The 17,622-nt window shown below is 39.5% G+C and overlaps 2 protein-coding genes across 2 annotated transcripts in view; one reads left to right on the top strand and one right to left on the bottom strand.

The window, feature by feature from the left end:
- ipo4 (importin 4) overlaps window positions 1-4,269 on the top strand; it is a 17,914-nt gene extending 13,645 nt beyond the window's left edge. Inside the window, exons 24-30 of the mRNA XM_026926591.3 lie at window positions 871-921; window positions 1,057-1,182; window positions 1,275-1,501; window positions 1,614-1,746; window positions 3,011-3,115; window positions 3,203-3,272; window positions 3,376-4,269. Of these exons, the coding sequence (XP_026782392.3) occupies window positions 871-921; window positions 1,057-1,182; window positions 1,275-1,501; window positions 1,614-1,746; window positions 3,011-3,115; window positions 3,203-3,272; window positions 3,376-3,506 (843 nt within the window). The 3' untranslated portion in view covers window positions 3,507-4,269. The remainder of the gene's footprint in view (window positions 1-870; window positions 922-1,056; window positions 1,183-1,274; window positions 1,502-1,613; window positions 1,747-3,010; window positions 3,116-3,202; window positions 3,273-3,375) is intronic.
- Window positions 3,889-17,622, bottom strand: si:ch211-196f5.2 (uncharacterized protein LOC556372 homolog). Its single transcript, XM_053241981.1, has 4 exons — window positions 17,515-17,622; window positions 5,222-5,466; window positions 4,721-4,950; window positions 3,889-4,479 (listed from the first exon to the last, which is right to left on the bottom strand). Exons 1-4 carry the CDS (start codon window positions 17,620-17,622, stop codon window positions 4,388-4,390), a joined length of 675 nt encoding a protein of 224 aa, XP_053097956.1. The 3' UTR covers window positions 3,889-4,387.

The following is a 17,622-nucleotide window of genomic DNA, read 5'->3' as shown; positions in this document are numbered from 1 at the left end:
TGTGGACCTGCACAAGTCTGGTTCCTACTTAGGAGCAATTACAAACAACTGGAATTACCCCTAGCACCTGTACAAACAATTGTATGCAAACATAAAAACCACGTAGACACTAGCTCTTTCAGCAAGGAGGCACAAATTAACTCGAAGGGATGAACGAACTTTGGTCCAAAAGACAATAACAAAGGAGCTGGAGACGTCAGATACCAAAGTATGTACATCCATAATTAAGAATTCTACATCACCATGGCCTGAAAGGCTGTCATGCAAGGAAGAAGCCCCTCTAAGACTGGCATAAAAAAGCCAGACTGAAGACTTTTCAGGTGATCATCAGCCTTTTGGAGGAGTGTTCACTGGTCAGAAGAAACAAAAAATTTAACTGTTTGGACATAATATTCAGTACAATTGTGGGAATCAAATAAGCCCAAGCCCGTGCGGCACTTGCGTCTACGGCCAACCATTGTTTTTTTTTTTTTCTTTTCTTTTCTTTTTTTTCCCCACACTGATAACAGAACAGGAATTTTGTTTAAAGTAATAAATGAACAAAATAATAGAAGTACAGTTTTTTTAATTTGTTTTTGTGACCTTTTTCATGAAATTGGAATTGCTGTTTTATAAAATGTGGGTGGAAGTTTCAGGAATAAAAAGCTCTATGGCTTCAGTAAATAGCCACAATACTGTTGTACATGTTTAAATAATGAGCCTAATATTTTATAGTTACATTATCCTTAAAATAAATCTGTCCTAATGGAGTTCATGTAAGAGCTAAGGTGTAGTTGGTTACTTTTGATTAATATATAGATATATTTTAGGTGTGTAAATGTGTTTAATGCAGTGCAGTTTTTCATCTGTCACCCTCCCTGTTTTTGACAGACCGTTTGTCAGGATGGAGGAGGGGATGAGGGAGACGATGAAGAACAGCAGGTTCTTGTTTGCTTCCTATTAGACTTTTGTACCAATCTACATGTGTAAATATTAGCAAATGAAAATTAAAGTCAGGACTGCTTAGTCGCTTTGAGGTCACAGAGATATCTGACTTTTTAATTACGTGTGTATTAGGCCGAGTATGATGCCATGTTGCAGGAGTTTGCTGGGGAGGGAATTCCTGTCTTGGCTTCAGCCGTACCAGCAGAAACCTTTTATTCTCACCTCAATGACCTACTGCCTCTCATTATGAACAAAGCTGTGAGTCTTACCCTCCCTTTTCTGTATGAAAAAAGTCTACCGGTAATCTGCATTCTTTAGAGCATAACTATTTCTTTTTCCTTGTCCTGCAGAAGTCTTCCTGTACTGTGGCAGATCGCTCCTTCTCTGTGGGCACACTTAGTGAGACACTGCACTCCCTGGTTGGTGTGGCTGGAGGCCGGGCTGTCGCAGGAAAGTTGTCCAATCGGCTGCTGCCAGTGCTCGTGGCTGGTGTTAAAGACAGTGATGCAGAGGTGCGCAATAACAGTGTGTTTGGCTTGGGAGCTCTAGCGCAGGCTGCTGGACCAATCATCTCCTCGTATCCTTGACAGATGACTGTTCGTATCTAGTGCAGGTTACCTTCTCTCCTATATTTTTGAAAAATCAGTTTTGGTTCAGTATCACTGGTTTTCCTCAGCATTTTTTTGCAGTGATTACCCAATGATGCTATCTCTCTTCTCTAACCTGCTGGTCAAAGAGTCAGACAGGAGAGTGATTGATAATCTGTGTGCTGCGCTTTGCCGGATGATCATGAGCCACATGGAGGGAGTGCCACTAGAGCAGGTATTGGAGTGTGGAATGTTGGCCAGATTAAAATTGTCAGTCACGGTCCGTAGAGACGCCATGCACATTAAAGTTACATGTACATTAGATTACATTTGCTATTTGTGAGTGTGTTGAAGCAAAACAAAAAAATGTAGGAAACAATCTACAGTGCATTCAAGGTGGGGTGGTAGACTGAGTAGCTACAGCAACAGGAAGCTGCCAGCCAAATTTGACTAAACACAAAATCTTTCTAGGCCTCAACTGTATATGTAAATGTAACTAGTTTGTAAGCATGGTAATTAGGTAAGCGTGTCCATAGTCTAATATGATCCTGCAAACACCGATTCAATGCTAGCTAAGTGAATTATTTGAAATCCTATGAACACACAGTATTGTATTGCACCGGTTCTGTTCCACCACCTTCCAAATTCCACTTTAACCCCCCGCTCTTTGAAACTCGATATTTTTGCGAATCAAAATATCTAATATCTAATATCTTAGTGAAACATCTGGCTGGATGTTCATTTAATGCAAACTGTTGTCGGTGAACAGTACAGAAAATGTCCATAGCAGCCCGTAGACACACTGCTGAAAGAAGTCCACTGATGCATGACTTCAGTGGCAGATTCAATTACACTGTGTATTAATGGCGCGAAAATAAATGTTCATTAGACAACAAGCTTTTTAGGTTCCGAGCTAGATGCCATTCTTCACTGGGCATCAAAGAGTGTGTGGGTGGGTTTTGCATAGAAAAAAAAAATCTCAACATTTATTGGATGTTTATCTTCATAAATGCATTCTTGTCCTGTCTGGACACACGGCTTCTCCATGTGATGATTGGAGATTACTCAAGAGGGCTGAACCTTGTAATCAAGTGCCAATCATTGAAACAGTACATGAACGTGACTGACAGCATTCAAACTTAAACGTATCGGTGGCAACCGCAGACTCGCAGAGTGCTCAGAGGTGCTGCAGTCTGTCAGTAGAGTAGACTAATCCATATCAGTTTTACACAACTAGCTTTAGAAAAGTCTTTTGACACACTTACTTATGAGGAGACTGAGAATTAAACAGGAGTGCAGACCACTGCCCAAGACTGATTTAAATTCAGGAATAAAACATGACAGTTTGCTGTTATAAGAAAATAATCAGTGATGGGTGTGTGGAGGGTTCATTGCCACCACGGAGTTGATCATTATTCCAAAGTGTTTTATTCTGTTTAAAGATTAACTGAATGCTGCATTCACTTAGGCTGAATTGAAATTACTTCTTCATTCTCCAGGTGCTTCCTGCTCTTCTGGATCGTCTGCCTCTGAAGGAAGACCTTGAGGAAAATAAGACTGTCTACAGCTGCCTGGCTTTCCTCTACTCCCATAACCCAGCACTGGTAATAGCCTGTTCAGTGCTCTAGCCTATGAGGTTCCCCTGTAATGCTATTTCAGTTTATTAATCTTTTATGTATTTATCACTGTAGGTTGTTAGCCATATGAAGCCAATCCTGTGTGCTACAGCACAAGTACTAGGAACAAAGGATATTGATGCAGGTGAGCATGCTGGGTTTCTTGTTTCTTTCAGTGGTGCTTGTTGTTGTTGTTGTGCACATCCTATAGGCATGTTTTAATTCATTGTCTGCATTTTGTTTTTTAGACACCCAGAACACCCTTGTCATGTTGCTCAGAGACATTGGCCAACGATACTCCCAGGAATTTGAGAGTGCTTTGATGTCACTTCCAGTTGAGCAAAGAACAAAGATGACCACTGCTGTTGCTCAATCCTAGTCTATTTTTCACTAAGTGAAAAATAGCCAAAATTCAAATAGGATATATATATTTTTTGGGTATAGCAGACATTTAACCATCAACTAGTCACTTAAGTACACTTCAGCACTTCCCTTCACTAATTTGTTTTGCAGTGTTATAATTTATTTCATTTTTTGTCTTTGTAAAAAAAAAAGTGACATTTCTTTTATTAACTGTTATTGTGGCTTGTTTTGAAACTAGTTTGATCTGCTGCATCTCTAACAGACTCATGAAATACTATACTTTGAATATATTTGGAGGTTTGAACTCACTTTGCAATGAAAGATGCATTTCTCAAATGCTTAACATTTTTCTCTAGATGGTCACTCAGCATATTGAATCACTACTGCAACTCAAGATGGTTATATAAAGAAAAAATATATTTATGAAAACACTTAAATGTATAGTAGCTCTTGCTGAGATCAGCAGTTTCACAAAGCATGTTCAGAAGAAGTTTATGTCCTTGCATATTCCCAGTTTTTAGTGGAGCACATAGTTTAATCTTCAGTAAAAAGCCATTGCTTCAGTTTTCTATACAAAGAAGAAAGCAGATGTTTTTTCTTATGTTACTTGCTGCTGTTAGAAACTCCTTTTAAAATGCATTTATCCTGAAGAAATGATCATTACTATTGTTCCATCTTTCCATGCCGTTATTAGTGGTTAACTGTAGCTACCGTTTTGGGAGTGTTTTGAGGATTTTACACCTGAACAAGGATTCAATAAAATCCCCAAAGTAACAGTATGTCTGTATTTACCCAGTGTTGCAGTTAGCAGTAGGCTACAGTCAATTCATATCTAAAAAGGTCAAATAACAGTATGAGTTTAGTGAGATATGATATTAATTTGCTATTTGTCTATGTTTATTCCACTGCAGTCTGCTCTTCTGACTTCTCCTTTGTGGTATGGGATTGCGTATCCAAAGCCAGGGTCATTTCCACCAGCTCATTGTCAACTGCAAAAAAAAAAAAAAAAAAAAGAAAAGAAAAAATGGTTATAAGTAAGATTCTGCACAACCATACTGATAAATTGCACTTCATGGTCTTCCAGTGGGGGAATATAAGATATGCTGATTAAGATGCTGAGTGTGTGGTGGATTAGTTCACCTCACACAAAAGGAAATGCAAGACTGAAATGATGGGATAATCTTGGTCTAAAATCTTAATGATAGATAGCCGTCTTCAAGATTTCCTAACCTGGTTGAGTGTGTGTCCATGGCAGGAAGATGATGCCGCTGCGGCAGTATGAGCGGTCTGTGTGTGATTCAGTGCTGTAGAGAACCTCCTGGCATTTGGTTTGACCGGGCAGTTGTGCTTTCACTCGTACCTCCAGCACTGACACTTCCTTCTCTTTAACCTTCCCTGATCTGCTCCTCACCTGCGTGCGCTTGGTGTCCACCCATACGACGCGCTCTTTCACTGCCGATCTACATATCAACACAATATAATTCACAAGTCATTCACACTGACAGAAAACATGGAGAAATTACATAACTAATGAGCATCACAGACAGCACGATAAATGAGCAGTCTCAGCATAGTTTCATTTTATATTACACTCATTGCATTCTTTTGTTATGCGTTGCAATATTATTAAGCCATACAGCTTTCATTTAGAAGATATTAGCATATTAACGTTAACGTTATCCAGAAACATAAGCAAACTAATAACATATTGGCTTTAACTTAAGGACTCACTCGTCAATACCCAGATCCGTAAGTGTGGTGTTTAGGAAAGGAAAGGCCTGGTCAGGACTCATCACCTCAATGGGCAGAGACACACACATGGGAATCTCCTTCTCCATTTCAGTCCGTATCATTTTCTCTTCTCGGGGAGATTCAGAAGATACAGTGTCACTGTTTTCCTGGACTTCCTGAATGCTACCCTCTTCGTGGGACTCATGATCATTCTCCTGGCCCGCCAGCTTGGCTTTGCAGAAACACTAAACTTTTAAAGTCTTTTCTAGTCCAATTTTCCTGTCGTTCTTTCAGAGCTATTTTTCTCTCCACGATCAACTGAGTGTAAAATCAGTGCATCAAAAATTTAATTGTTCTTCAAAAGTCCTCTTTTGTATGTAGCAGATCTTTGAACACAAACTACAAATGAAGAAGCTGAGCTTTCTTTCTCCTCCTCTTGTTTTCCCTGGTGTGTCAGGGTGTGGAGACGTTCTTGGAGAGATTCTAAAGCATGTGCCAATTTAAATGGCCCGTGCAAATGTGCGCAATGTTGAACCAGTCTGTGAAGTCTACTAGGCTGTCAGACACAGATCACAGAAAGGGCAAAATGTTTTTGTTGATGTACGTTGTTGGGCACTTCTAGTTGACGCTGTGCTTGTGCTCATTCCAGGAGGCTTGCTTCATAACAAAATGAGTTACTGACATTTTCTAATGAGACATGCATTGCCTTTATGTAGCTTGTTTGTACATTTTTAATGTACTCAATCTCTTTTTCATATTTCATAGGTACATATCAAAAATTGATCACTGTGCTGATTTAAAGAATAACATTATGAATAAAATACATTTATACATCAGTGATATAACATAAAATGAATGATTAATCTTTCAGACTTAAGGACAGTTTGGTCCTAACACATAAGATGTCTTCAAATGAATACCTTTTAAGACTTTTTCAGTGCTACTTGTAATTTAATGATAGAGCACATGTAAAATACCATCAGTATGTTTGCAGTGAGCTTTAGAGTATGTGCTGTTCTCCTAACATTTTGGAATCTGAATTGAATTTACATTTCCCCATATCAGCGTATCCATGTGTATGCTCAATGACAGGTAGCTTATGTTGGCTTCAGTTACATGCTGCATCCATAACCTTGCCCTTTGTGTAACATGCCCTGGTCATGTATGAAAAGTGTACAGTCCTTCCATCTTTTCATTTATTTTTTCCACTTTTCATTAGAGAGCTGCCTGCCATGTACTACATACTGTACCAATGTTATACTTTTGGTTCCTCTGCTTTGGTTCAGTATACACCGTGACAATAATTAATAAAGTCAGTATAAAAATAGGTCATCTGACCACTCTACTGGAATTGGATTTTGTGTATAAATATCAAAGCTGCATATTAAAACCTACTGTATCTGGATGCTGTATTTACCAGATGTATGCATAGTAGCATCTCCTTAACTATTATACTGAAAACTGTTTCACATTAGCATGAATTTGGATGGGAGGTACCATCATAGAATAAACAACATGATGCTTTCGGACGCACCTTTTATGGTTTCCCTTCTTATGAAGGACGAAAGGATGCTGGTAGAATGTAAAGCATAGTAAATTGTTAATATAAGTATTCTTGGAAGCTCTATCTATGGCTGGACCCACCTGGCAGTACCAACTAAGTTTTGGAGTGAAATATCCTGGTACCAGCCAAAACAACAACAACAACAACAACAACAAAAAACAGCCCCAAAGCAACAATGATCCACCACCATGGATATCACCACCATTTTACACTTGCTCTGAAACAAAAACAAAAATCAAGTGCGATTCTAAAACTGTGATATTTGGCCTCTTTTTACCCTCCCTTCACCATTCTCATTACTTTGTGGGGGTCAGTGTACTCATGCATCCAATGGGGTCAGCACAAACTCTGACAACAGATAAGAAAGAATACCTGCAAAGCCCCTTCAAGCAATCTGCAGAAATATTTTTTGTTGGACAAATGCAACTGTGAAGGTAAGAAAATTCTTATTTTATAAGTCATATAGGAATAACAGTTCCTAAACAGACCAGTTGCTTATGTGTATTTTTTTTTTTACCTGATTTGTGCAAGTGAACAACAATCTGTCCCTTTTGTGTTCAAAGTTCTTTGGCTTTTCCAATTGTAAATGATATTCAAGAGATTTGTAAATACAGTATGTGCAGCCTCATATTTATACAGGAGGGAAACCGGACACGGTTCAAGGCGTGTGTGTGTGTGTGTATAAATATATACAAAGTTCCTGGGGACTGAGAGCAAATGAAAGATAATATAGATCTTTCAAGAAATGTTTTTTTTTTTTTTTTGCATGAATTTAATGAATATCCATAATTTTGACGCACAAATTTTTTACATTTTTTTTTTATTAAGGTTTCCAATCATACTGGAGAGCACTGTAAATATTGAAGATTATATGAAAAATGTGAATGTATTAATGAATGCATTTTAAGGTTATAGTTTGCATAATGGAAACAATTCTAACTAAAGCACTTTGAATAACGTTTTTAATTGTACAGACCTGTATTTTACAGTCTGCAATTTCCAGTAGATGTGCTGAAGTGATGCTGACAAAGAGCGTTATTGTAGGCTGGTGTTACATTCCTGCAGCATTGTTCATACTCCGTGATTTCACTGTGCCCTGAGATCAGACACTCATTTCTGACAGCAAGTCACAGCTCCAGCAGAAAAGTCTGTGTGTGGAAAATGAGGTCACTCTCCATTTGTCTCTTTCTGCTGTTCAGCTGAATTTAACTGTAATACTCATATCAGTTTCTTCATACTAATTAAATTGAAGACAGGGGTAAATATGACCCCAAATTAACCAAAATAACTTTAGGAGATCAACAGGATCATGACTATCCCAAGCAAGATATACTACAATATATGGCCAGAAGTATGCGGGCATCTGACCATCACACCCATATGTGGTTCTTCCCCAAACTGTTGCCACAAGGTTGGAAGCACAGAATTGTCTAGAATCTCTTTGTATGCTGTAGCATTAAGATTTCCCTTTACTGGAACTAAGGGCCCAAACATATTCTAGTATGACAATACCCCTGTGCACAAAGCGAGGTCCATGAAGATATAGTTTGCCAAGGTTGGAGTGGAAGAACTCGAGTGTCCTGCACAGAGCCCTGACCTCAACCCCACTGAACACCTTTGGGATGAACTGGAACGCTGACTGCACCCCAGGCCTCCTCACCCAACATCAGTGTCTGATCTCACTAATGCTCTTGAGGCAGAATGAACACAAATCCCCACAGCCACACTCCAAAATCTAGTGGAAAGCCTTCCCAGAAGAGTGGAGGTTATTATAATGGCAAAGGGGGACTAAATCCCGAACGGGATGTTCAACAAGCACATACAGTTTGGGCGTGACTGGTCAGGTGTCCATATACTTTTGACCATATAGTGTATAATACAATATGGAAGCTCTTGACCTATATCTGCATGATTTTATGCATTGCACTTCTGCCACATGATTGGCTGATTGAATAATTCCATGAATAAGCAGGATTTCATATACGTGGCATCACAGCAATGTTAAGTAAGAGCATATTGCATAGAACAGAAGAAAAAGAAACAGTACAGCATCAAACAAGCATTATGTAAAACATGATTTTTTTTATTATGTTCATTATTCTCCTGAACAGCAAAAGAAAAGAACTAAACAACATTGTCTTCTGTATAACACCAACCTGAATGTATGCATATAAAAGAAAACTTTAAAGGGATAAGAAAAAAATATTACTTCAATCACTTTTGCTTATAAAACCTTATTTTCTTGTTTTTATTTCTTAACTTTGTGAATGAATGAATGAATGAATGAATGAATTCTCTTCATGTGGGCTCGTCCACCTATTAGTTGACCACCCTGACATGACCCTGAGAACCACTCTAGGCCTAAAATCATATTGGCTGAAAGTATCAGGGACCCCGTCAAAGCCTGTTTTGTTTTTCTGGTTTTGCCATCTGTGAAAGGTGTTTAGTTAGACAGTAGTCGTTAGATCATCAGTGCCACAGTCACAGACAAATGCATCCTGGACATAATCTTTTTCTGCTAGCTTACTGACTGTTCCAATATCTCGCCTGAGTACCATGGGTGCTTTCAGCTGCAGTGCTGCCAGACTGTGGAACTCTCCCCTACACACAGTATGATCCCACTGTTATATAACATTATTATTATTATTATTATTATTAGATGTAAAGGTGACTATCAGGCTTTTCTGTGCCAGTGGATCCAGGCAGGGCCAGGCCTTAGCTATCAGGGTCAGGCATATAATCTCTCCAAATCTCTGAAATTAAGTGTAGTGGAATAAAGTGAAGACAGGTGAGGAAGTTGTCAAAATTGTTTTCCCACATTTAATTAACCCCATGCCATTTTTTTGGCCATCTTATCATACCATGACTCCAGAAAATGCCTCCTCACATGAACTTAATTAAAAATGAATACAATTTGTATATTTATACAACATAAACATCCTTTACTTCCTTTTTCCGAACTAAGCAATCCCAAATACCATCATGATGAGATACATGAGGGGGTAAAAAGTCCATTCTATGCCATCTTGTATGAGAGAATCTTGTATTTTGTTTTGATCTACATCTTTTACTGCTTGCTTCAGTTCACAATTTGAAGTTATTTCCATTGTCAGACCTGATTTCTCTGGCTTGTCCCCTTCAACCTAAAACCTCTAATGGCACTGATGCAGGAGTCTGTGTTGGGTGCACCATTTCCAGATTTACTGCATGGTAGGTCAAAAAGGTGAATATATCACTACATTCATGGGAAAAAGAAAGTACGCCCTTCTTCAAATCTATGTTTTTATTTATCAGGGCCTAAATAACAATTGTGTGGTCCTCACCAACTTCTATAAACAAATAAATAACCTCACAAAAACACAACATATTTCAATAAGTACAGATTTTTTTCCCCAAAAAGTAAACCAATATTTCAAAACCAGGTGGGAAAAAATAAGTACACCTTATAATTCAGTAACAGGTAGAACCAGCTTTAGAGACAATAACTTGAAGTAATAATTTTCTGTAGGACTTTATCAGTCTCTCATATCATTTTGGAGAAATTTTGGCCCACTCTTCTTTACAACATTGCTTCAGTTCACTGATATTTGAGGGCATTCATTTATGCACAGCACTCTTAATATCCCGCCATGGCACCTCAATGGGGTTTGGGATCTGGACTTTGACTTGGCCATTCCAGCACCTTGATTTTTGTTTCTTTAGCCATTCAGATGTTGATTTGCTGGTGTGCTTGGGATCATTATCCTGCTTGCATGACCCAATTTTGTCCCAGCATAAGCTGCTGGACAGATGGCCCCACATTGTCTCAAGAGTTGGAGGTTCATCATTGTCTCATTGTCTCATCTCATCGCCCCTCACCCATGCTTGACAGTTGGTATGGTGTGTTTGTGGCAATACCTTGTGTTTGCTTTTGCCAAACATCTCCACCTTGGTCTCATTAGTTCAAAGGATATTGCACCACAAGATTTGTGTTCAGGTGCAATTTTGCAAGTCATGCTGCTATTGCTCAGTCTGTTACTTGTTCAGTCTTTTTCTGATTGTGCTGTCATGAACATAAATATTTATTGTGTTTATAGAGGCCTGTAGGTCACATGATGTAGCTCTTGGGTTTTTCTTTATATCTCTAAGCATTAAACAGTCTGATCTTGGGTTGAAATTGCTGGGACGCCCCCTGCTGGGAAGACTGGCAACTGTCTTGAAGACTCTCCATTTGTAAACATTCCTTCTCACTGTAGAATGGTGAATTTCAAATTGTTTGGAGATGGCCTTATAACCCTTCCCAGATTGTTGAGCAGCAACAATTGCTTCTCTGAGGTCATGGCTGATGTCCTTTCTTCTTGGTATGATGTAGACACACACCTGAGTGCTCCAGAACACCAAACTGACAAAAGTTCTGCTTTTATAGATGTAGCTTCACTTCTTTATGATAAATGATTGTGAAAGTAGGAAGGGTATACTTATTTTGTTCCCACCAGGTTTCTGAATGTTGGTCTACTTTTTTGGGGAAAAAATGACTACATATTGAAATCTGTTGTGTCTTTTTTTTCACCTGAGTTTATTTGTTTGTTTATAGAAGTTGGAGAGGACCACGCAATTGTTATTTAGGCTCTGATAAAAACATGGAAGTGAAGGAGGATGTACTTTCTTTTTCCCATGACTGTACATCTTTTAACTACAACCCTTCCTCTTTTTAGCTGGATTGGTCCATTCCAACATGTGAATGAAAGGAGATTCAGTTATTCTGTCAGCTGGCAGATTGGACATTTTCTTCTTTTTCCATAACCTTTGATGCTAGTGTTGGCATAGAAAGCATTCTCTAATGACAGCTCTGGCTATAGAGTATCCAGTAGTTATGGTGAAGTGCGGAGAATGTGCTTTCTGCCAGCAGGGCCCACCTTTTCAGGATGTATACAAGAATGAGATATATGACTGTTCTTTGGCAAAATTCCTCTGTCTACCTTGCATTCTAAAAATCTCAACATCTACAATCAATGGCTCAAATTTGTACAGAGGGCTGGATTTGTGTGTGCATGCCTCTTGTGACCTTGTGTGTGTGCCCTGCTCAACTCTTTTCTTTTGCTTTACTACTGATAAAGTCTATATTGATGTCTGTGTACATGGACACAGCAGTAACTGTTGCTTTATTTATTTTCAAGCTGACCAAAAAAATAAAAGATAAACTTTATGTCAACCTATATCAGCATGTCATCTCTTGCCTCAAGAAACTGCACTCAAGAAATTATTCACAACAATTTCCATGGGTAGCTGATCACTATCAATATCCAATGTCTATACACCATTAGCCTTGTCTTCCTCAGGAATTACAACAAACACTGAATGATTATTGCAGATCCATTTATTGTCACAAACCACCTTTGGCTCATACGTCTGGGACTTGTGGAATGATATAGCTCAAAAGGTGTGAACAACCATCCTGTGTTCCAAAAGGTCTTTAGGGATATATCCATTGGGCAAACAGAAAAAGTGCAAAAAGTTTGTCTTCTCCTGGTACTCATACCTGGTGAAGCTTCTCTATCAGTCATGAAGGCAGTAGGACTTTGATGAAATCAAAGCAGTACACCTATCAGTGCATTTGTAAAATAAAGACATTGCAAGAGTCCTTACTGACAGAAATTCCACCAAAAGATGAGACATAATCAAAAACTGCATCATGTCTTGTTCTGAGGCTGGTGGAGTCCATGGTGTGATACACACCACATCTTTCCACTGTCCTGATCCAACTAGTCCTATGGCACAACCTCAGCATATTTCTTTTGCAAGTACATCATTCATGAAATCCTTATACATGCTGAAAAAAACTTGATTACCTTTAAATGTTTAACAGGTGCTGTGCTCCTCATAGGCCACATACACTATATTACCAAAAGTATTCGGTCACCCATCCAAATGATCAGAATCAGGTGTCCTAATCACTTGGCCTGGCCACAGGTGTATAAAATCAAGCACTTAGGCATGTAGACTGTTTTTACAAACATTTGTGAAAGAATGGGCCGCTCTCAGGAGCTCAGTGAATTCCAGCGTGGAACTGTCATAGGATGCCACCTGTGCAACAAATCCAGTCGTGAAATTTCCTCACTCCTAAATATTCTACAGTCAACTGTCAGCTTTATCATAACAAAATGGAAGAGTTTGGGAACAACAGCAACTCAGCCACGAAGTGGTAGGCCACGTAAACTGACGGAGAGGGGTCAGCGGATGCTGAAGCGCATAGTGCAAAGAGGTCGTCGACTTTCTTCACAGTCAATTGCTACAGAGCTCCAAACTTCATGTGACCTTCAGATTAGCCCAAGTACAGTACGCAGAGAGCTTCATGGAATGGGTTTCCATGGCCGAGCAGCTGCATCCAAGCCACACATCACCAAGTGCAATGCAAAGCGTCGGATGCAGTGGTGTAAAGCACGCCGCCACTGGACTCTAGAGCAGTGGAGACGCGTTCTCTGGAGTGATGAATCACGCTTTTCCATCTGGCAGTCTGATGGACGAGTCTGGGTTTGGAGGTTGCCAGGAGAACGGTACATTTCGGACTGCATTGTGCCGAGTGTGAAATTTGGTGGAGGAGGAATTATGGTGTGGGGTTGTTTTTCAGGAGTTGGGCTTGGCCCCTTAGTTCCAGTGAAAGGAACTTTGAATGCTTCAGGATACCAAAACATTTTGGACAATTCCATGCTCCCAACCTTGTGGGAACAGTTTGGAGCGGGCCCCTTCCTCTTCCAACATGACTGTGCACCAGTGCACAAAGCAAGGTCCATAAAGTCTGGTGTGGATGAACTTGACTGGCCTGCACAGAGTCCTGACCTGAACCCGATAGAACACCTTTGGGATGAATTAGAGCGGAGACTGAGAGCCAGGCCTTCTCGACCAACATCAGTGTGTGACCTCACCAATGCGCTTTTGGAAGAATGGTCAAAAATTCCTATAAACACACTCCTCAACCTTGTGGACAGCCTTCCCAGAAGAGTTGAAGCTGGAATAGCTGCAAAAGGTGGACCGACATCATATTGAACCCTATGGGTTAGGAATGGCATGGCACTTAAGTTCATATGTGAGTCAAGGAAGGTGACCGAATACTTTTGGTAATATAGTGTATTAGTTATCTTTAAGCAACAATTAAGTATCTTCAAGTAATAATGTCCATATTTTAGAATTGTCAAGTTTGAGATTATATTTATAAACTGCTTATCTTCCACAGACATTTTCATGATAATGTTGTTCCACAAAATATTAGTTATATTGCTCTATTAGCATTGACGAATACCTAGTACTATTCAACTATTATATCTATCAGTTGAATAATTGCCCTGCACTGAAAGAGCATTATAGCCTACCCACACTAGGATTAAGAGGACTGGTCATGACCCACCCAAGGAGATTTTTCACATTGTACTTTCACACTCATTCACCACTGTTCAGTGGTGATTATTTTCCAAGGGTCCAGAGCTATTAGAGCATTCACACCATTCAGTAGTCTGATGCCAGCATTGACAAGTTCACAAACGTTTCCTGTTCCATGGTTTTCAAAAGTATTTCCATTTTGAATGCTACTTCCCTAGATTCCAGCTTAACAGGTGATGAATAATTTGTATTGTTTGTATATGGGTAATGGTTGGGTGGACAGATTTGACAACATGCCCTGTGTACTTTTTCCAAGTATTGAAAACATAGTCCATTTCATGATTCCCACTTTATCCTTATTAGACTCGTGCTTAAATGTTTAACAACTCTCCATTGCATGGCCTGTTCCATAAAACAGATCTTTTGTGGGGAGTCTGCTCCCTCTTGTGGTGGATTTGGAATTAGGAGTTTCGCTGCCATTTTGGTTTTGAAATACCTTTGTCTATTGAGTTTTGGATTTCACCAGACATTACAATTTCTGTTTGGTTTTCAAAGAACTTCAAACTTTGGTTTTCAAAAGAAGTCTTCAAACCTTACTCGTGGTTTTCACAAACAATTTTGCCATTTGTCATGATGTTTGATTCGTTTGGATATGGTGAGTCTTATATTGGATGAGTTTTCCAGTTCTTCAATGTAGTCTGCTACTTGTGTTGTAACAGCTTCTCAATTAAATTTAATCTTTTTGCACTATGCTCATGCTGCGTCACACACTTGGAGGTAAGCACTATTTACCCTTTTCCCCATACATGACGCCACAGACGCCTATGAGTGGCTAGTGTCACTGTGATTGACAGAGAATATGCCATCCCTTGCACCCACAGAGAGCATGGTCAATTTTGGTCCTTTGACTTTTAGATAGATAGATAGAGAGATGTACTTTATTGATCCCCAAGGGGAAATGTGGGTGCTACAGTAACTAATGACATTGAAGTACTAGACAAAAGTATAACATTCAACATAATATATTACCATTTAACACAATGCAAAGAGACCTCAGTAATTATGTGTAGAAATGACCCCATTCGAACTGGTGATCTGACAATAGGGTTCACACTGTAGTAACGTTAGTAATAGTTTAGTAGTTTGGAAATTCTTTCATGAAATAATGGAAATTCTTTCACTAAATAATGTTGGTTATTGGAAATTCTTTCACTAAATAATATTAAAATTGCAAAAACGAACACAGGTATCTTGAACCTGATTCTCATAAGTTTACACTGGGTAAAACTAACTTGTGTGACAATGTCCGGGAACAAATCTGTATCATAGTCTACAAGGACTCACGTTCCCACTTCAATCACAGACTCGTTGCTCCTACTTCCTAGCTGTCTTTTTGTAAAAAATGGAGGCATGGAGAGAACACCTCTCTGGTGTTAATTATTCCTGGTTCTGTTGATGTCAGCTGTAAAGTACAGTTCAGGTATTGAAAACCACTTTTTATTACCTGAAGAATTCTCACGTACAGGCTTTAGGTGTGTAGGTACCAATTCTAGTTAACCCTATGAAGATAATAATGCAAATAACACCACTCTACCACGACTGATAGACAAATACAGTATGTACAGTTACCTGCTGGTTGCCCCTTGAAGGTAGGCTTTGTTTTTCCCTGGTGTATTTATAGCTTTCACTGTTGTCAACAGGAACAATTACATCATTTCATGTTAGTCTCTCTCTGAGTTTTCTAAGCCCCTCAGACTGGTGTTTGATATTATACATGTGAACAGACAAGTGTGAGAGATGCTCTTGTTTGAGGTTTACCAGTGTTTCAATTGAGGTGTGTCTTTTCTCAAGAAGGACACTCTTGACTCCCTTCTCTTTGGTGTAGTGATTTTTGCATTTTTTCATTAGTGGCACTGATTTCTACCACTCTTCCCAAACAGCAATGTTTTCTTTGGAAGAAGGATCTAGTGCTATGGGAAACAATGGCTAAACTTCTTGGTTTTCACAGAACAATACTAATGTAAATAGTGAAGGCAGCATAGCACCATATAACACTGTGTCCCCAACTGAATAAACACACTAATGCCATGTCTCAAATCACATACTTACCTATTTTTTAGACTGTTATTGAGTATTAACACTAACGTTTTCCTATTACAGTTACTGCTTGTTCTGTTTTGTGTGTCAGTCTTCTGGTTTTTCTATATGAGTAAATATTTTATGTACATTGAGGGTTTTTGATTTGAGATGCACATCATGACAGTGCCAATGGCAGAAAGTTTTAAAGAGGAATGGAACTCATCAGTCTGGTTAACATTACTCTGCATGAAATCGCTAAACATTACACTTCAACTTGGAAACTGTCAAGTGGCAAATATAGCTGCGGATGCAGGTACACAAAAGCTTTATTATGAAAGCTTGCAAACAAATCCAAAGGTAATGCAAAAACAAGGTCAGAGAACATGGTAAGGTCAGGCAATGTGCAAACAATATTAACTGGGCTAGGCAAAGAGCAAAAATGAGGAAATGAGAAACAAGATCAAAACCAGAATGGTTATGATAAAATATAAGGCTTGATAATGCTTGATATGGCTGTGCAATTGAGTCCACGTGATTGTGATCAGTAGACAGGTGAACTTGAACATGTGATGGAAGTTGGAGTCCATGGCAGCCATGTTTGTAGGCCACATGGTGTTATGGGAGTTAGAGTGTAGTTAGATGCAGATTCCTGCATTGACATGACAGAAATGTGGGCTGGTGGGCCTCTTCCCATACTCGCTCACTTCTCCTGAATCAGTCGTCCACTGCTGGTGAGTCAGTGGGATTAGTGTTCCATGGGAACAAAGGTGATCCAGTTTTGTGAAGACTTTGGCCTCCCGCAGTTGTTTTAAAGCCACAGGGACCAGCGATAGGGGATAATGATACTTAACAGTGACTTGGTTTATATCTCAATAATCTATACAAGGCTGTAGGCTGCCCCCTTTCTTCTCCACAAAAAAGAGGCCTGCAGGTGCTGGTGATGCCAAGGGACGAATGGACCCCTGTTTCAGGGCCTCCTCAATGTACTTATCCATTCTCTTTGGCAGACAAGATGTAAATGCTCCCGCTCACAAGGGGTGTGGCTCCCGCTCAGTGGCAGTTGTATGGGTGGTGCGGCGTTAGCACACTGGCTTTGTCTTTGCTGAAGACTTCTTGGAATTCATGACATCTGGGGGGAATTACTAATTGGGACTTGGTTTCTGGGCTTTCTATGGTTGTTGAGGCTATGCAGATCAACAGGACTTGGAGACACTGGGAATGACAATGCGCAGATCAGCGTGTGATTTCTCTCTCCTTACAGGAAATCTGAGGGATGTGGGTTTGCATCCATGTGAACCTGAGCACAATGGAGAACTAGGTAGTGCTGCAGTGGCTGAAGGGGTAGCTGGTGTTTCTTGATGAAGGCGCTGTTGATGAAGTTTCCAGCTTTGGCAGAGTCAGTCAT

The sequence above is a fragment of the Pangasianodon hypophthalmus genome, chromosome 1 (genome assembly GCF_027358585.1).
Source record: "Pangasianodon hypophthalmus isolate fPanHyp1 chromosome 1, fPanHyp1.pri, whole genome shotgun sequence".
Lineage (NCBI taxonomy): Eukaryota > Metazoa > Chordata > Actinopteri > Siluriformes > Pangasiidae > Pangasianodon > Pangasianodon hypophthalmus.
The sequence above is the reverse complement of the archived record's forward strand: the minus strand, read 5'-3'. Positions and strand labels throughout refer to the sequence as shown.